This window comes from Halichoeres trimaculatus, unplaced genomic scaffold (genome assembly GCF_033239565.1).
Source record: "Halichoeres trimaculatus isolate MK-OKI-2021-1 unplaced genomic scaffold, fHalTri1.1 fHalTri1_scaffold_20, whole genome shotgun sequence".
NCBI classification, from domain to species: domain Eukaryota; kingdom Metazoa; phylum Chordata; class Actinopteri; order Labriformes; family Labridae; genus Halichoeres; species Halichoeres trimaculatus.
Genome location: NW_027437198.1, coordinates 3747467 through 3767679, shown reverse-complemented (window position 1 = coordinate 3767679; position 20213 = coordinate 3747467). Strand labels below are relative to the sequence as shown.

At 42.4% G+C, this 20213-nt stretch overlaps 3 protein-coding genes across 3 annotated transcripts; 1 reads left to right on the top strand and 2 right to left on the bottom strand.

The window, feature by feature from the left end:
• Nucleotides 1-5639: 5639 nt before the first annotated feature.
• LOC141809667 (mitochondrial thiamine pyrophosphate carrier-like) lies at nucleotides 5640-10606 on the bottom strand. Its single transcript, XM_074696795.1, has 7 exons — nucleotides 10298-10606; nucleotides 9400-9563; nucleotides 9094-9249; nucleotides 8847-9017; nucleotides 7212-7396; nucleotides 6462-6588; nucleotides 5640-6376 (listed from the first exon to the last, which is right to left on the bottom strand). The coding sequence occupies exons 2-7, from the start codon at nucleotides 9529-9531 to the stop codon at nucleotides 6161-6163; spliced, it is 987 nt and encodes a 328-aa protein (XP_074552896.1). The 5' UTR covers nucleotides 9532-9563; nucleotides 10298-10606; the 3' UTR covers nucleotides 5640-6160.
• Nucleotides 10607-10717: 111 nt separating this feature from the next.
• On the top strand, nucleotides 10718-17598 carry mif4gdb (MIF4G domain containing b). The gene is made up of 6 exons (XM_074697474.1): nucleotides 10718-10921; nucleotides 11634-11715; nucleotides 14358-14467; nucleotides 14746-14901; nucleotides 15027-15119; nucleotides 17371-17598. The coding sequence occupies exons 2-6, from the start codon at nucleotides 11637-11639 to the stop codon at nucleotides 17596-17598; spliced, it is 666 nt and encodes a 221-aa protein (XP_074553575.1). The 5' UTR covers nucleotides 10718-10921; nucleotides 11634-11636.
• Nucleotides 17269-20171, bottom strand: mrps7 (mitochondrial ribosomal protein S7). Its single transcript, XM_074697473.1, has 5 exons — nucleotides 20072-20171; nucleotides 19355-19546; nucleotides 19196-19259; nucleotides 18934-19101; nucleotides 17269-18849 (listed from the first exon to the last, which is right to left on the bottom strand). The coding sequence occupies exons 1-5, from the start codon at nucleotides 20113-20115 to the stop codon at nucleotides 18628-18630; spliced, it is 690 nt and encodes a 229-aa protein (XP_074553574.1). The 5' UTR covers nucleotides 20116-20171; the 3' UTR covers nucleotides 17269-18627.
• Nucleotides 20172-20213: the final 42 nt, after the last annotated feature.

Sequence of the window (20213 nt, the reverse complement as noted above, 5' to 3'; positions counted from 1 at the left end):
CCCTATTACAAACATCAGGATCACTATAAGCCACTGAAAATCAGGAAAGTAGAGCATCTTATTTTCCTAATTCCAAGAGATCAACATGATACTTCTACTTCTTTTTTTCTACATGACAAACTCACGCTGAGTCAGGAGTTGCTTGAGACTGGCATAATGTGGACCGCACACAAACAGGTCATCTTGCAAAAGCCAAAAAATGAATGCAAGAGCAAAAACATGAATGCAAATGCCACAAAACAGAGGTGCAGTCACAACAGAAGTTAAAAGAGGTCAGTTATCCTAACAGACACCGAAAAGATGCGATCATCTTTTTTAATTCATCAATGATAAAAAAAAAAAGCTTTGTTAGGGGTCTCACCTTATAATATCCTTCATAGTACTTGTATTTTTATTTACCAGAAAAGTTCCGTATCTTCTATTTAGCTTTATGGATCAATAACATTAGCTTCAGAGCTTTATTTATCATGGCTGAAGGTAAAAAAAAAATCAATTCTTACTTTCATGACTTTTCTGTGTCTGTTAGGATAACTGTCTTCTGAACTTCCGTTGTGTCTGCACTGCTGTTGTGTTTCTGTGTTTGCATTTATGTTGTTGCTTGTGCCAATTGGCCGACACCTACCGGCCACCATGCATCTACAGTAACGTTTAGCAGACGCTTTTTGTCTAAAGCAGCGTACAACACAAGCAAGAATTCAGACAGAAGGGAAAACTGTAGTTAGTGCAACAAGTTATTTGGCTGCAGGTGTTGCCAATAAAGGGCAACTCCGTTTTTTTGACACCTGGACCTTATTTATAGGTGTGTGCATGCTCATATACTCACTCAGACAAACATTGTGCAGCTCGGAGTCCTTCAGAAGTTATTTAGATCCAACCGATTTGAGCCGCACTTAGCGGGGGCCACAGCAAGGGAGCTTCAGGGCGGGACATAATCTCTGTAAAATCGCTCATTTCGGCTATACTTTTTCATCCATCACCAGTGTTATCATAAAGTCAGCTCATCTACCATCTTCAGGTGGGTCAGCTGAAGAAGGTGAAGCTGAATAAGGTCCAGGTGTCAAAAAATTGGAGTTGCCCTTTAAGTGCAAGAAGAATTTCTTTTGTTTTTTCCCCTGTAGAATAATGTGTCCATAACTAACCACAATTAAGCGCTGCAACTGTATACTTAAACCTTCAACAATGTTCAATGATCAGTACTAAATATGGACTAAGAGCTGGGTCTGAGAGCATCTGCTTCATTCTGCCCCTGAGGACAAAGAGGAGAAGGCTCAGATTAAGGGCCTAAGTGTTCCCTCAACAGATGAGTACTCAGACATCTCTTAAAGTAGAAAGGGACTCATCATATGGAGTTAATTCATTCCACCATTTGGGCACAACATCTGCATAAAGGAGATGGTTTATTAGACTGTTTGTGGTCTGGCACTTAATAGATCATCAGTTTGAAGATCAAACCACCATTCACCATCACCGACTCCAAGAGAGGCTGACACACTGTTTACCTGTTGACTTCCATCATGTGCTGGGTGTAGCAGTTAGCCAGAACTCCAGCTGTCTATACTGCAAGTTGATTCAAAATGTAAAGGATAAGTTCGGTTAATACAGCTTTTACATTGTTACACAGAAGGTTTTCCTGATCCAAGCAGTGCTTCAGGAGATATTTAGATACAAAATCGTACAGCGGACGTCCGTATAATGGGATCCATCGGGTCATACAGCGCCGCTCCTAGAACTGCATTAATCATCCAAAAACTTGTGTTTTTCAGCAATATTCCATCATGGTCCGCTCCAGGTTAGTCCTCTACTGCAGTCTGTGTCACTCCATACAGCGCCGTGTGGCTGTACTGACCACAAAAACTCCTCTTCCTGGTGACTGGCTGCAGTATAGATTAAAAAATCTGGCTTTCCATTCATTCCAGATGGGCTGTGGTCAAACTTTAAAAAATGAATACTCAGGGATGTTTACACTCCTGACTTTAGGCTTCAGCATTCTATGTAGGCATGAGGAAGAGCAGGGAGCTCCCAGATCAGAGCCATTGATTCATTCATTCATTTTCTGAACCCCTTATCCTGTTCAGGGTCGCAGGTGGCTGGAGCCTATCCCAGCTGTTAGTGGGCGAGAGGCGGGGTACACCCTGGACTGGTCACCAGTCAATCACAGGGCTGACACATAGACCATACCATACCATACCAGCTTTATTTATAGAGCACTTTTAAAAACAACCACAGCTGTAGACAAAGTGCTGTACAGGTAGATCAAATGAAATGATAAAAACAGATAAGTAAAAACAGACAAATAAAAGAAAAACATTGTAAAAACAATAAAAAGCAAATAAAAAGCAAGTAAAAGGGAATAAAAGAAAATAAAAGAGAATAAGACCAGGCAAAGAAACTAAGTCTCGCTGGAGTTAAAAGCCAAAGAATAAAAATGAGTTTTAAGACGTGTTTTAAAAGAGGACAGTGAAGGGGCCTCTCTAATGTGCAGGGGAAGACAGTTCCACAATCGGGGAGCAACATTTGAGAAGGCCCTGTCCCCTCTAAGCTTCTTCCTGGACCTCAGTACCTGCAGGAGCAGCTGGTCGGCTGACCTGAGGGACCGAGAGGGTGAGTAGGGCGGACAAGGCCATTTAAACATTTAAAAACAAACATAAGAATTTTAAAATCAACTCTAAAAGTCACAGGCAGCCAGTGGAGTGAACCCAGTACCGGGCTGATGTGCTCTCTTTTTCTTGTTACGGTTAAAAGTCATGCAGCGGTGTTCTGGACCAGCTGCAGACGGGAGAGCAGGGACTGACTCACTCCAACATAAATTGCGTTGCAGTAATCCAAGCGTGATGAGATAAAAGCATGGATCACTGTTTGAAAGTGCTGCCTGGACATAAAAGATTTGACCTTTGCCAACCGCCTTAACTGATAAAAACAAGACTTCACAACATTTTTAATTTGGCTGTCTAGTTTAAAATCACTGTCCAACTTAAAACCCAGATTGGTAACAGTTGATTCAAAATAAACTGGCAGGGGTCCAAGATCAACAGAGGTGGACTCACAGGGGCCACTTGGTCCAAACACCATAACCTCTGTTTTCTTTTCGTTACAGTTTAAAAAGTTCAGGGCCAACCAAGATTTAATGTCTTCAAGACAAGCAAGGAGGGGTTTGACTGAAAAGCCATCTTTTGCTTTTAAGGGCATATAAATCTGACAGTCGTCAGCATAGCAATGGAAGGCTATTCCATGCTTTCTAAATATAAACCCCAGTGGCAGTATATACAAAGAAAAGAGTAACGGCCCCAAGACTGAGCCCTGTGGGACCCCACATGACAGAGGAGCAGAAGATGACTCTGAGCCTAAAATATTAACACTGAAGGACCTATCAGCCAGATAAGATTTAAACCAATCAAGTGCAGTGTCACATAGGCCCACTTGGTTTTTTAAACGAGATATTAAAATACTGTGGTCCACTGTGTCAAAAGCAGCAGTTAAATCAAGTAAAACCAGCACAGCATAATCACCAGAATCACAGATGGAGTAGATATCATTAAAAACTCTTACTAAAGCTGACTCTGTGCTATAAAGGGCTTTAAAACCTGATTGAAACATTTCCAGTGTCCCATTTCTGTCTGTAAAAGTTTTTAGCTGACAGAACACAACCTTCTCTAAAATCTTTGAAAGGAACGGCAGCTTAGAAATAGGCCTAAAATTAGCCAACACAGACTGGTCAAGACCAGGTTTCTTGAGCAGGGGCTGCACAACAGCATGTTTAAATTTAGCGGGGACCACACCAGATGCCAAACTAAGATTAACAATGGAAAGGATATACAAGGTAATGCTTGGGAACACCTCTTTAAAGAATCGTGGCGGCACAGGATCATGGGGGGAGCCTGAGGGCTTGAGACCACGCACTACATCCTCTAAGAAGGACAGACTCACAGGCTCAAACTTATTAAAAGCAGCAGAGCAAGGTGCAGAGACAGAGGGGTCAGAGTCTGGAGATGTAATGGAAGCTCTTGTGGAGGCAACCTTTCCAATAAAAAACATTAAGAACTCCTCACACACTTCAGGAGAAGCTTCAAGGCAAGTAGTTGGTGGAGGATTAAGAACAAAGTTGATGGAGTTATATAAAACACGAGGGTTATGTCTGTTAGATGACACAATATACGCAAAATGTTCCCTTTTTTCCTCTTTAACTGTGTTTTGATACTGACGCCAGCAGTCTTTCATCATTTGATATGACACATGCAGTCTATCCTTCTTCCACCTCCTTTCGGCTCGGCGACATTGCCTCCTGACAGCACGCGTTCTGTCGTTAAACCAGGGCTCAGGTTTAGCCTTTGGCTGCCTGGGCTTCAAAGGAACCACAGAGTCCAGGGTGGTTTGACAAGAGGACTCAAACCAGGAGCTAAGCTCTTCTATGTCCCAGGAGAAAAAGTCAGGTGGGACAGAAAGCTAGACAGACAACCACTCACACACTCACACCTACTGACATTTCATCAATTGCCGCGAGGACAGGGCGTGACTGGCCGGCGCTTTTTGCAAGTTTCCTGCAGTGCCAAGAAGGCGTAGTCAAGGCGCAGACGAGCGCAGAGGTGCTCGTCCGTGCCTCCCTCCGCGCAAATGGCAGAGAGGGAGGAGAAAAGCCGTGAGTGGGTTTAACACAGCTGAGCGCTGTTTTCACCAATCAAATGAGCGCCTTTAAATGCCCTGCGGCCGAGGCGCAGCGTCTGATTGGTCTGAATGATCCCCAGCACCGCGGAAACAGTGTCTGGAAAGACCCAGTAGCGGAGACGGTCAGAGCTGCTGTCCCTGCAGCAGGAGAATGGACAGCGGGTTCCTTTGTCATTAATAGGAGTACAAAATGAAGAGACAGTTACACAGCTGGCTTATCCATTCAGAATACTTTTGATCCACCTGCACTCCTGGTTTGTCATCACCAAATAGCAGAACCTTTGGTGATATACTGTATACTCTCCCAGTGTCTCCGCCTCATCCTCCTTACAATAATGTACTCCATCTTTTTAGATCATGTTAAAAATAAAGACAGTTAATATAGATATAAATGTATATGCTGGTTCAGACAGTTACATTACATAGTGATTGCTGTGATTGTTTATCGCATTAAAATGTGCCTGACACTCTGGAAACCTGCCTCTGAGGCTTTGTTGACATTACAGCTGCGGAGGATGCACTCCGTTTTGAGCCGAGAATAGACCAGGTTGGAGCTGGTGAGCTTTCAGCGCTGTTTTTGGCACGAAATTGTCACTGCCCCACCAAGAATCTGTTGACACCTCCCCCTGCTGCGCCGTCAACTCCCCCTGGTGCACAGTCACACCCATCTCTGCGCAGACGGTCTACCAAATTGTCAAATTGGCAGCGCACGGTGGTACGCCGCACAAAATTAGCACTGTGCAGGTTGCGCCAGGCTTGCGCCCCCTGCGCTGCGCCATGAAATTAGAGCCCAACATCTTTAGTCTTAACGTCATTATTCCCAACACTTCACCTTACAGTCCTCTTAAAACTCAGTAAGGTTTGCAGAGAAAAAGGAATGATCAGTTATCGATTCTCTTTTGTGTGAGAATCTTCTTGTCAAAGGAGGACACACAGAGTCAATCTTTACGAAACATTTTATTTACAAAACAATGACCTGAAGTTGAAAGTGTTTGACAGACATGTAGGCACAGCCTCTCTTTAGAGTTCCTCTCTGCAGGACAGACTTCCACTAAGCTCTAAGTATGCAGTGCGTTTCTTGTAGTAAACTGGATTCTGTTTGCTTTTAAAACGTATAATAAAATAAATACACTGCTTGTCTTTACACGGCTAAAGCTACTTTGCTATTTGATGAAATGTGAGTCAACAACTGCAACTTGTGTATAAAAATCCAAGCTTTAAATGTGCAAAGATCAGCTTGAACATAAAATGTTATGAAGACATTTATCCCTCAAAAACAAGCAACCATTACCCTTAAAAACCCAGAGTAAAATTTTAAATATTTTCTAAAACATTCAATGCAACAACACATGATGTAAAGACAGCGCATGAACAATAAGAATGAGGTCATATTTTCTTATGATTGTAAACAAAACAGAAACTCAGTGATATGTTTGTGAAGCACAGGAAAAAAAGTAAAAGGAGGCAGTTTCTGATGGGCGCCAAAGTGTCTTTTACATCATTATCTTTTCTCCACGTCTCTGTTGAGGTAAGTTGTTCCCCGTCGCTCTCTGAAGTTACGGATGACGTCAAGAAAAAACTCATACCAGAAAAAGGTGAAGCCTGTTGAAAGTGCAGCCTTCACAAGGCTCGGCGAGAGGCCTTTGAAGAAACCTCGCAGACCTTCCTCTTTGGCTATCTGTAGCACGCAGTCCTGCAGGCCTCTGTAACTCCGCACCTACAGGGGAGGAAAAAGAGATGAGATTTTGTACCAAAGTGGTGTGAAAGTATGGTGCACAGTGGGAAAAAAAAAAAGAGCTCACCTGTCCAAAATGAACTCTGGCTGCTTCGAAGCCGCCAACCTGCAGCCTCTTTTTGAAGAGGTCGAAGGGGTAAGTGATGGTTTTACTGATTATTCCAGCTCCACTTCCACAGAAAAATCCTGCAGACCTTAATTTAAATAATAAGTAATTCACAGGTAAATAACATGGACGCTGTAGGAGAGAGGAGTAACATCATGGGGGAGACAGAAAGTGTGTAAAAAATGTTAATATGTTTGTAACTGTTTGGGACTTGTCTGCCTGTGAGTGATTTGGATAAGGGAGGGTCACAAGACAGTACCCACTGCTCCATGGGAAGGGTAAGATTGATGCATGTTTTCATGTCAGTGTCTCCAAACTCCAGAAAACCGCTGGATTTGTTGTTAGTTTCAGTTTTGAAAAAGAGTCGCTAAAGGGGTTTGAAAAGACTGTACATATGAGCCCTCCAAGGACCAGAAAGCTGCGGATAAAGGTCCACAGGAAAGACTGGTTCGAATGAGTTTTCTCACTTAGACAGGGCATGTTCAGACAGAATGCAGCCAGACCGCTGTCTGTTTCTGTTTATATGACACAACTTTATTTTTGATCAGTTTGGGAAAAGGAATATTCTACCCCTGTGAAAGTGGATGAAATTCCATTTGGTTTCAGCTGTCTATATGGAGCATGTTAACCCACCTAATGAGTTTTGATGCATTGTGTCCCTAAAGCCTGTGCATAATGTGTCGTCATGTTTTTACTGAGTATGATCTCCACTGACCTCCAAACTTCCCGGCCTCAGCTGGTGGAGCCAAAAGTTTTTTAAAGATGTTGTAGGAGAAGAACTGCAGTCCAGCGTAAGGAAACACAGCCAACAGAGTAGGAAACAGACCGCGGTAAAATGTTAGCACTCCCTCTGAGCGGCACATTGTAGACACAGCATGACGCAGGTTCCTATACACCTGAGGAGACAGGTGAGAGGGGGACTCAAGAGCAAATTTCACCTCAGTGTTTTCAGTGCTTCTCAGCAGGACATAAAGGCTGATTACATGAGTAGGACAAATTGCAGAACCTGGGTGAAAAAAATGAGCAAAGACTTAAAGAGGACATATCATGCTGATCCCTGAATTAATACTTACATATAATATAACACATTTGAAAACAAGACCTTTCACCCCCTGAATTTTCGAATATGAGATATTGTGTTTTTTCTGATGTCCTAGAACAAGATTTGATGCCTCTGAAAATAGGTCATTGACATTTGGCCGCAAGATTTCGACCTTCGTGACGACACGAGGTACCTTTCTTTTTATTGGAGTAATCTGATAAAGCAGCTCCTCCTCTGTGATGTCAGTTAGTCACACAACCGCCACCGAGGGATACACCCACCATGAGCCGAGTATCCCCCCTCAGATGCTGGATGCAGGGACTCTGCTCTGCTGAGCAGCTCGGCTTTACATGGAGAATTAGCAGTTAAAACACTGTAGTTTTAGCAGACGTCGTAATACTTATGAGACTGTGATATTTGCATGCTTGTTCTGACATGCACTGTGAACCTGGACCACAATAATGCTGCGGTAATAACATAGTGACAAACTGACGGTAGAGGCCATCTTTAGACTACACTTTCAGCATGATGGATAAAACAGACAGAGAAAAGTGAAGGAACAGGATGGAGCCCTGTTATAGAAATAGTTTATTGGTGAAGTCTGCCTATATTTCCACGTGTAAACCATACATGTTACAGTACCAGTTTGACTCACCACACTGAAGCGTCCTGAGATGATCTGTGTGGAGGTGGATTTTCTTCCTCCTGAGCTGCAGAACCGTCCGGGTCTGACTCGGGGTCCAATACAAAAGGACGTATCCTACACTCTGCCATTTTATTAGTGCTATCAATGCCTTACGGTGAAGTTTTGGCAAACAGCAAACTCGCTCGGTCTGCCCCATTCAATGTGGTGATTTTGTAAATACTGCCATGCTGCAAAAACCGCCCCCTGGCTCTACCCCCTCCGCCCCTCTGATAGAACTGACCAATCAGAGCACAAAGGGCTGTGACATTGCGAGGTTACTGGAGGTCATTCTCCAAACGGAGCGTTTCAACGAGATCTTCAGAATGGCCTAAATTGAGGATATTTAGAACGCTATTGTGGGGCATTGAAGGAACTAAATGACTTGTACTGAGGGCAGAAATGCTTTACAGGCATCCTAGTCTGGCATAGTGAAAAGGAGAAACAAGCATGATATGTCCCCTTTAAAGAGATAGATCCATCACATGAGCTACATCTCAATAAAGTATTATCAAAAATAATAGCTGAACTCCTCTGTTTACCTCCTGCTTACAATAAAAGTAACTAGAAGAGAAACTGTGCATATTGACAGATTTGACTTCCATCAAAAGCAAGGGCTTACCTTGGGTTCTCCCTGAGCTGCAAAGCGTGTCCGCAGAGTGTCCAAAGGCTGGCAGACCACCGTGGCAGAGCAGGCAGACAGACCGCCGCACACAAAGTGAACTCCAGATGTCTGACTGTCATATGTTGTCGTCTTGTGCACCACCTCAGTCAGAAACTCAAAACTGGCAAACTGTAGAGCATCAGCAATCTCATGTCAGTCTCCCTTTTAAAGCTGTGATGTGAAATCTGATGTTATCGGGACGTACCTGTACAGCGCCAAAGCAGATGGAGAGCAGCTGTGCAGGGATGTGACCCTTCCAGAAAGCAGAGAGTCCCTCCTCTGAATGAATGCAGCGGGACGCCTGAAATATTCCCCAATACTTTCCCTCAGGCCTCTTAAAGGATACACGCTCAATCTGCAGCTGTAGGGACAAGACATAGAAGCAAATACCTTTACTAGCTTTTAAAATGTCTACGACAAGATTCTGTATGGATTTAAAAGGAGGAGCGGATGTTAAAAGAGATTTAGAATTACTTTATGAATGCACAGTAATCTGCTGAGATAACTTTACCTGGAATCTGATTTTAAGCACATCAAAAGGGCTGACAAGGGCTCGGGTTACCATCCCAGCTGCTGACCCAGCCAGGGCCGCTTCCTCTGGTGTAAAGGCAGCACCCTGAGCCCCAGGGTCGTAGCCCACCATGTCTCCACAGCCTCAGAGACCTATCAGTTCACCTGGCAGCAGAAAGACATTAATAGAATAGAATAGAATAGAAAATACTTTATTTATCCCCGAGGGGAAATTCAGGGGGGATAAATAGATAAAGATGATTAAATCTGTGTTGCTCATTACATTGGATTGCATTACATCACGGTCTTTGTCTTCATGCTTAACAAATAAATTACCGGCCCGATCATAGGTCTTAATTTGCTTCTTTGCCCAAATACTGTGGAAGAACCAAGGTCGAGGTAGCAAGCGGTGTGTTTCATGAAGGATAACTTTGGATTTGGTATCATTCTTTTTTCAATCATGTGCAGCAACGTGGAGCTATTTATAATAACACTGAAGTATTTAAGTATGGAGAGAACAAAATTCAAAAACGGCCGAGGACTTTTCATATGACTTTGCTTCGACAATAAACACTTTGTATTCTGTTTGAAACAGAAGAATCATTCAAGATGTGTCCTGTTGTGTAGTTCTGTTGGTGTCTTTCAGTATTTGTACCCTACATTGAGAAAAATCACATAACATCTGTAATCGAATAATATATAAATAACTTAAAAACAAATAATAGAACGAAATTTTCAAGCCTTACAAAATATATTACACCAACACCATGCATGACACACCATGAAGATCACACTAACAGTTACATGTAGAGGGCATTCAGTGGGACCTTGGGGTAAGCTAAGCTAAAAGCTAACAACAACACCATAGCTGTGAGAAACGACCCATAACAGACACTTACCGGAATATATAAATCCTACATAAATACAACCACTGCTGCTACTGTGCTGAACACGATGTACAATACATTGACCGGGCTCTCTAGTGCACGCCCCAAATATGTGCTAAATACTTCCGGGTCTGAAAGGAGCCCGGGTAATTTGTGATATAACAAAATAAAAGATTAACTAGCCGTTGGCTTAAAACAGCTCAAATAAACTTACATTTAATTTGAAATGATTAAGAAAATCTAAAGTAATAGTAATTCTTGGCTGAAAGCTGAGTCTTAGCGAATCAAATGTAACTTTTATACGATTTACTACTAGTCAAAGAGTGGGAAAGAGACTTGCGAATCAAGAAACCCCGAGCTTTAAAGGAGCACCTAAATGCGTCAGTACTCCACCTACCAAAGCCAATATATCTGAATCAAGATGTATCCCTACGCGACATAAACACGCGGTGATTAACATACGGGTAACCGCGACTCAAAACCGCCCTGCACGGGGATTCATCTTGGTGTGATGCTCCATCTTTGAAAGTCTGTACAGAACGTTTGCTTACATCCAGTGAAGTGGCATTACTACCGCAAAAAGAGGGGATTATCTGACATTTTTGGCATTTTTTTCGCGCACTTATTTTTTGTAACGTAAGTAATTACCGTAATTTACATTTTCCACCAACTTTGGTCTGTAAATTTGATTTTTGTCGGGCGGTTGTGAGGTAAATTTAGGTTTGGTGTAAACTTGACGCTAACGTGAAGTCGTCTCTTAGGTAACGCTAACATTTGGATTTAGCGAATGGGCAAAGCGCTAACAAGCTTATTTCTGTTATACAAAGGTGTCATGCCCTCGCAAATTAAGCTGCGTTTGATATTACATTTTGCGGGTTTCCCCACAGAGAGATAAAAAAGTTAACTTCACACGAGTTAACGTTAAGCTAACGGTCATGTAATATTAACGCTACTTGTTAAGTTTGCGTGATACACGTGTTGATTTAGCGCGCGTTTCTCCGATATTACCGTCTAAGCGTGGTAATATGTGCTACATTTGATGATCTGGGATACCGGGTGACCTCTTGGTTGAGCTGAGAGGTAATCCCTCCTATCCCTCAGTGAAAGAGCAGGCAGTCTGATGACAGCACAGGATTTCTGCTTATTGTTGTCACACTGACCGTTCTGTGCTTTCTCATTCTCTCTGTCTGCCTTCTGTGTCCCGGCCTTGAAGCAGAACCATGCGTTAGAAATACATGTTAAAACTTTAGTATTTTTCTAACAATGAGTTCTATTAATAATATGCATTCTCTGATCCTTACCGTGTGACACCTCCCAGGAATCATTTGTGAGCTTTCTCCATTCACAGACAATGGAGAATTCTTCAGATGACTCCAGGATCCAGGCTCTGGACCCAGAGACACAGAAGCTTTTGAAGACAGCCTTGAAAGGTCTGCAAGTAGGGATATTCTGTCTCCATAACAGAAAAGTGAATAAAAAGTTACCATTACTACATCTGAACACAAATTAGACCTGCATGAAAGCACGTTTGCTTGTTTGTACCAATCACCACATTTTCTTTTATCATCATAAGCCCAATCTTCAATCTTTCTGTATAGTGTCACCACATTATGTGACCCTATTACAAACATCAGGATCACTATAAGCCACTGAAAATCAGGAAAGTAGAGCATCTTATTTTCCTAATTCCAAGAGATCAACATGATACTTCTACTTCTTTTTTTCTACATGACAAACTCACGCTGAGTCAGGAGTTGCTTGAGACTGGCATAATGTGGACCGCACACAAACAGGTCATCTTGCAAAAGCCAAAAAATGAATGCAAGAGCAAAAACATGAATGCAAATGCCACAAAACAGAGGTGCAGTCACAACAGAAGTTAAAAGAGGTCAGTTATCCTAACAGACACCGAAAAGATGCGATCATCTTTTTTAATTCATCAATGATAAAAAAAAAAAGCTTTGTTAGGGGTCTCACCTTATAATATCCTTCATAGTACTTGTATTTTTATTTACCAGAAAAGTTCCGTATCTTCTATTTAGCTTTATGGATCAATAACATTAGCTTCAGAGCTTTATTTATCATGGCTGAAGGTAAAAAAAAAATCAATTCTTACTTTCATGACTTTTCTGTGTCTGTTAGGATAACTGTCTTCTGAACTTCCGTTGTGTCTGCACTGCTGTTGTGTTTCTGTGTTTGCATTTATGTTGTTGCTTGTGCCAATTGGCCGACACCTACCGGCCACCATGCATCTACAGTAACGTTTAGCAGACGCTTTTTGTCTAAAGCAGCGTACAACACAAGCAAGAATTCAGACAGAAGGGAAAACTGTAGTTAGTGCAACAAGTTATTTGGCTGCAGGTGTTGCCAATAAAGGGCAACTCCGTTTTTTTGACACCTGGACCTTATTTATAGGTGTGTGCATGCTCATATACTCACTCAGACAAACATTGTGCAGCTCGGAGTCCTTCAGAAGTTATTTAGATCCAACCGATTTGAGCCGCACTTAGCGGGGGCCACAGCAAGGGAGCTTCAGGGCGGGACATAATCTCTGTAAAATCGCTCATTTCGGCTATACTTTTTCATCCATCACCAGTGTTATCATAAAGTCAGCTCATCTACCATCTTCAGGTGGGTCAGCTGAAGAAGGTGAAGCTGAATAAGGTCCAGGTGTCAAAAAATTGGAGTTGCCCTTTAAGTGCAAGAAGAATTTCTTTTGTTTTTTCCCCTGTAGAATAATGTGTCCATAACTAACCACAATTAAGCGCTGCAACTGTATACTTAAACCTTCAACAATGTTCAATGATCAGTACTAAATATGGACTAAGAGCTGGGTCTGAGAGCATCTGCTTCATTCTGCCCCTGAGGACAAAGAGGAGAAGGCTCAGATTAAGGGCCTAAGTGTTCCCTCAACAGATGAGTACTCAGACATCTCTTAAAGTAGAAAGGGACTCATCATATGGAGTTAATTCATTCCACCATTTGGGCACAACATCTGCATAAAGGAGATGGTTTATTAGACTGTTTGTGGTCTGGCACTTAATAGATCATCAGTTTGAAGATCAAACCACCATTCACCATCACCGACTCCAAGAGAGGCTGACACACTGTTTACCTGTTGACTTCCATCATGTGCTGGGTGTAGCAGTTAGCCAGAACTCCAGCTGTCTATACTGCAAGTTGATTCAAAATGTAAAGGATAAGTTCGGTTAATACAGCTTTTACATTGTTACACAGAAGGTTTTCCTGATCCAAGCAGTGCTTCAGGAGATATTTAGATACAAAATCGTACAGCGGACGTCCGTATAATGGGATCCATCGGGTCATACAGCGCCGCTCCTAGAACTGCATTAATCATCCAAAAACTTGTGTTTTTCAGCAATATTCCATCATGGTCCGCTCCAGGTTAGTCCTCTACTGCAGTCTGTGTCACTCCATACAGCGCCGTGTGGCTGTACTGACCTCTGAACTGACAAAGACTTTGTTTACGTTTGCCCTTCTGCTCTCTGGAGAGCTGACTCCACTTCCTCCTTTCTTTGAGCTCGTCATCTGTTAACACTGGCTCAAAACTGTAATGACACCCATCATATTCAAAGTTCTCCTCCACAACATCTTCATCAGATAGATATTTGTCCATTTTACACGTCTTCCCCTGAAACAATGAGCCGCACTGCGCATGTGCGGAGGGGCAAACGTCTTTGTCAGTTCAGAGGTCAGTACAGCCACACAGCGCTGTCTGGAGTGACACAGACTGCAGCAGAGGACTAACCTGGAGCTGACCATGATGGAATATTGGTGAAAAACACAAGCTTTTGGACGATTAATGCAGTTCTAGGAGCGGCTCTGTCTATGCCCCGATGGATCCTATTATACGGAAGTCTGCTGCATGATTTTGGATCTAAATATCTTCCGAAGCACTGCTTGGATCAGGAAAGCCTTATGAGTGAGTATTTTGTTCTACTTCATTCTATAAACAGTGTAAAAGCTGTATTAACCGGACTTATCCTTTAACAACGTTAGGAGACATTTACCCCTTCAACAAGTGGCTACAGTGAAGGTTTTTCCCTTTCAGATCCAAGTTCAGTCAACCTGGAGAAGGTGTCCGACATCATCATGGATCAGTCTCTGAAGGACCAGGTGTTCAGCAAAGAGGCCGGACGCATCTGCTACACCATCGTTCAGGTTCACGCTGTGTTCACTTTGATGAGCCGCTTGTTTTTTTCCTTTGTTTGGTAGAGACTCAGAACCCTACTGGGACAGAGGATTTCAGAAACCAGAGCAGGACCTACATATCTGATTGAGTCTCTTTAACCAAATTCCAAATCCTCTTATCTTATTAATGCCTAACTGTTTTTTTTACACTCGCGCCACAGGAGGCTCTTAAGCCAGCTTACCAGCTCCACTTTGTTTCCTGACTTTTTGTCCGTGCCTCACTTCCTCCCTCTCCTCCCTCTACGCAGGCCGAAGCCAAGCAGACCAATGGGAAAGTGTTCAGGAGTAACCTGCTGAACCGGCTCCAGCAGGAGTTCGAGGAGCGTGAGGAGATGAGGGGGCGCTCCCTGCAGGAGTGGGTGTGCTACGTAACTTTTATCTGTAACATCTTCGACTACCTCAAAGTAAGCTGCTGTTTGGTTTACGTTTGTTCACTGCTGGCTGTTTAAAATCACTTATGGGCTGGATGTGGTGTCAGGCAGGTCAAGAAAGTGTGATTTCAACTTTCCCTTCTATGTCCTGAATACAGGTGAACAACATGCCCATGGTTGTTCTGGTTCGTCCTGTGTTCGATTGTCTGATGAGGTTGGCCCAACCAGACGCTTTAATGAACGAGGAGGAGGTGAGGAACAGCGTCTGCTTAGTTTTCTTTTGTTAATTTTTTATTTGGCTTCTCAATTCCTTCTTTTTTGTTTTTAGAAAACCTGATATGATGAATTGTGCATGTGGGAAAATTTTGTCAGGTGTGCAGGTTCAAGAGTCCATCATAGTAAAAAGTCCCTTATCCACTGAATGCTATGACTTTCCTGATAGGAACTGTAAGATTTACTTTAGTTAAAACCGTAGACTGTATAAAACATGGACGTAGTCTCTGCGATGTCACTCGTTTGTTCCTGATACAGTGAAATGAAGCCAATCCACGGATGCACATTGGATAGGACGTGAGCTTTGAGCTTCCTTTGGAACAGCTATAGGGCCCCTGTCAGTCACGTGAGCAAAGCTGTGTCTCTGATTGGACAATCAAACAATCCTAATAACTTCTAAACTGCCGAGTTAGAAAAAATTCACTCACTGCACAGTGTGTGCCAGTAGTGAACTCAGCGTTGTAGACCCAAGCTGTTAAAGTCTGATTTTTGGGCTGGGTGTCTACGTGGTTTCTGGTCTTTCTGCAGCCAGCCTCAAGTGGATTCTCTATGAACAACAACTTTAAGCACTTCCACATAGGCTTTCTTTTTCTGAGCCAGATGTTGCCCCTTGGTTAAAACAGACACATACATAGACTGTAAAAAAAAATGGACATCATCTTGCTCAGCTCGAAGTGAGGTCTCCACAAAAACTCCTCTTCCTGGTGACTGGCTGCAGTATAGATTAAAAAATCTGGCTTTCCATTCATTCCAGATGGGCTGTGGTCAAACTTTAAAAAATGAATACTCCTGGTAGAAATGATTCTCACGTCCGATTGTTGTGGTGATTTGAAGATATAATTTGGCTGTCTTGTAATCAAGTCCTTTTTTTCTGAATAGTTTCGTTTTATTAGTTACAAGAGGTTAAAAACAAGGTTTTAGGTAACGTTTAATGAGGATTGACAGCTGCCGTTCTTGTGTATTTTTTGGGGGGATTGTAAAATATGTCAAGAGGTAGAGTCAAGAAGTGATTAGACTCTCGAAAGAAACAAAATAATTATTTATTTAGTCATCCAGCTCCACTCAGATTCTCCCAAAATCCCTCATCGTCACTACTGCACAGACTCTGGCTGCACTTGCTGCCAATGGCTGCGCCTGTGATGGCGGTATTTTGGCTTCAAAACAGTACAATGATAAATGGTGGAGCCACGCTGTCCACTCTATATACAGTCTATGGACACATATCATAAGGACAAACATGTAATGACTTTTAAAGTGATACTCTGGGATGGAACAAGTTGGGTCCTATCACAAGGTTTAGGGCAGAAATTACCCCTACAGCAGTGTTTTTGTGCAGCAGAAGCCCAGAGCGCTCGCACCAAACACCCCCTCCCTGCTCCTCTGCCGGTTTCCTCTGCACTCAGACGGGGCCATATTTTACTTGACCAAAAACACAAATAAACGGACTCCCACCGAAAAAATCTGATATGGGTCTGCATTTACACTTTATTTAGAGAATTTTCAGTGTTACTTTCACACAAAAACACCGCTAAATAAGGCTCTAGTTCTCATCGTGTCTCTTCGTCCTGGCAGACTACCTGCGTTTGTTTATATCTGGCACGCTGCGCGCGGACTCATACACCAAGCATCGAGCGCCTCGTAGCCAGCTGTGGCTCTGCAGCGGAGGTAGTGCCGTTTTACGACACGATGAGAACTAGAGTCTTATTTAGCGGTGTTTTTGTGTGAAAGTAACGCGCTGAAAATTCTTTAAATAAAGTGTGAATGCAGACCGATATCAAATTTTTTCGGTGGGAGTCCGTTTATTTGTGTTTTTGGTCAAGTAAAATATGACCCCGTCTGAGTGCAGAGGAAACCGGCTGACAAGCAGGGAGGGGGTGTTTGGTGCGAGCGCTCTGGGCTTCTGCTGCACAGAATCACTGCTGTAGGGGTAATTTCTGCCCTAACCTTGTGATAGGACCCAACTTGTTCCATCCCGGAGTATCACTTTCAGGAACTTTGGATAAAATATGACCTGTCGAAGGAACACTTTTTGAAGTTTTTAGCGGAGGGGTTATTCCATATATTTATTACATTTATAAATACCTGATCTGATAAATGTGAAATTATATAAAAATATTAAAAAAAAAAAAAAGTCTGAGACATGTCAAGGCTGAAAACATTTCAGGACATTTCATTCGTGATTCTGCTTTGTTTTCTGGGAACACTGATGTTTCCACGGCCTCTCTGCAGGTGGACTGCCTGGTGCTGCAGCTGCATCGCATCGGAGAGCAGCTGGAGAAGATGAGTGTCCAGCGCATGGACGAGCTCTTCTTCCTCCTGCGGGACGGCTTCCTGCTGCAGGAGGGCCTCACCTCCATGGCCCGTCTGCTGCTGCTGGAGATCCTGGAGTTTAGGGCCGGAGGCTGGATGCTCAGCAGCACCGCACACAAATACTACTACAGTGAAATCGCTGACTAGGACACAGTGAGGTTTTCAGGCGTGCTAGCCAATCCTTGAGCACCTTGAGTACCTCGTCGTCTGATCATAAAACCAGCAATCTCCAAACAGATGGCCTCCAGGGAATCAGCTGATAGTTTTTTAGAGCTGATGGTTTCTAAGACTGATCTAAAGACTGCTGGATTGTTCTCTTCCCGATACGTTCTCTGAGACATGGTGCTCTGGATGTGTAATGTGCAATAGTTCACAAGAAGTTGAAATTCTGTTTACGAGGTTTAGCCACATTCAGGTGAAGCTGAGGATATTTTTACGTTGTTTTGTATCTTGTAGACATTCCTGTTTTCAGACATTTCAAAATCCAACTTCTTTTTTAACCAAATTCAAAAGGCTTGAGGCAGATATTCCAGTCAGATACAAGTCGTTTGGTCTTTGCTTTACATTTTATCTTTGTGTGACCAATTTTTTTAACTTAATTCCAAATAATTATCTTACTTACGAATTGAATACTTTAGAGTTTAAAGATCTGGATGGTTTGAAATGCTGTTCATTATTTTCTGCATAGTTTTTTTCAGCAGGACTCTTATGTCACTGCGTTTTATAAAAGAAACCTTTTTTCCCTGTCAGGGATATTTTGTTTGTTTTAATCCATCTGAATTTTGGAATAGAAGCAAAGGGATTGGAAAAGGCTGAAATGAACCTGCGTTTTACAAATCAGTCAGATTTTTACTGATTTTCTTTTTTGTTGCACAGGCTGTTACAATTTTACACTACTTTATTCCAGTTTTATGGTTGGGTTGTGCATTAAAAGCAAATTTATTTGTTCTAATAAATCTGGAAGTTTCTCCTGAATTCAGTGTCATGTGTTTATTGAATGTGAAAGAACAACACAGTTCTATATGACTCTTTTAACCAGCACTTTCTCAAAAAATGCGTGTGTTCTGTTTCAATTTCCAACTGTCCTTTCCCCAAAGAGTTTACTTTGTCACTATTTACAAAAGCAAGACTCCAGACTGTCCGATGTCAAGAGTTTCAGTCCTGATGAGTTTCCTCCTACCACCAGCGGTAGTGAGCGAAGGCTCTGTTAGCTTCGGCCATCTTGTGCAGCTCATGCTTCTTCTTGATAACATTCCCTTCCTTCACAGAAGCTGCCAACAGTTCCTGGGAAAGTTTTTCATACATGTGTGTACGCCTGTGTCTGTTCTCTCTGCATTCTGTGATTATCCATTTCATCGCCAGGAACCGCTGCCTGTTTTCCGAAAGAGGAATGGGCACCTAGGGCAACACAGAAGGTGATATGACTTTAAATGTTCCTACAAAACTAAAACCCGACAAACACTGATCTTCCTCCTCACTCACCTGGTAATTCTTTGCACCTTTCTTTATACTGGCCAGGCCAACAATCGGCTTACAGTTTTCTAGAGCCTGGTGGAAAATAGCATAAGGGTCACACTCAATTGTTTCCCTCTTTTCAGGTGGAGCTTTGTGGTATTTCTCCACCTGTTTCCGCTTGATGTGCTCCAGAGTCTGGAAGTAGAAAGACAAACTGTAAGTTTTTCACATTACAAAATTTATTCTGTGAGCTTGTCTTTGAAACTGTGAACAGAGTTTGCTTTCTTACATCTGTCATGATCTCTCTTGCCAGAATCTTGTTCCCGTTCTTCATCATCATGTTGATGAATTTACTGACAAGCAAAGAGGAAAATGAGAATCTGGAGTGTTAAGACCTTTGTAAAAAAATTAAAAATAAATAAATGCAGTGTTTGTTTGATTATTTTACCCAATGACCGGGTCATAGAACACGGAGCTGTTGACGCTGTTGGCCGCTGCCTTGATGGGTCTAAGCACTTTGAGCTTCTGCTCTTCCTTCTCTTCGGGACTCAGCTCTGCCTCCGGCCTGCTGTATGCATCTTTCCTAAACTCTGGCTCCAGGTAGTACGGGTTGTACCTGGCCCATCTCACCAGGAACACCCTGCAAACAAATGACACAAAGCAAGTGTTCCTCATTATGTACAACATTACTTAAAATTGCAGACAGACAACAAATATACCACAAAAATAAGTATTACAAAGACATTAATTGAATTAAAGACAGATGGTATACTTTTATGTCTGTAAAGATGACATCACTGGCCTGTGATACAGGAGAGAAAATCTCTACTTGTGGACTTGGAGTTCAGTTTACCTAATCCTACACAGATTACCATAAAGTTTTGTCACAAACAAACAAATTATTTCTCCATCTATATCCACTAAGCATTACCGCCCTTAAAGTATGTGAATTTAGGATGAAAATGTTGTGAGACACTTAACTACACTACCGTTATACTCATGTAAGCTTCTTTTAAGCATACGCGCTCGTTCACTTCGTAACAAAGCGAAATAAGCAAATTTTTAACGTGAAAATTTCAGCAGCGTTACGCCATTTATACAAAGATGTCAAATGAACAACGACATTGTTGGACTATTTACTATATCTAGTGAAATATGTTTTTACCTTGGTGTCCAAGGTTTAAGCAATCCTGTGATGGAAGCCGCCATGTTGGAAATGTGAGTGTCAGTTAGGACCTCAAATTAGTATGTCCCTCTGGTGCCTTCTCAAAAATAGCTAAATTCATTACTCATTCTTAATATTTCGA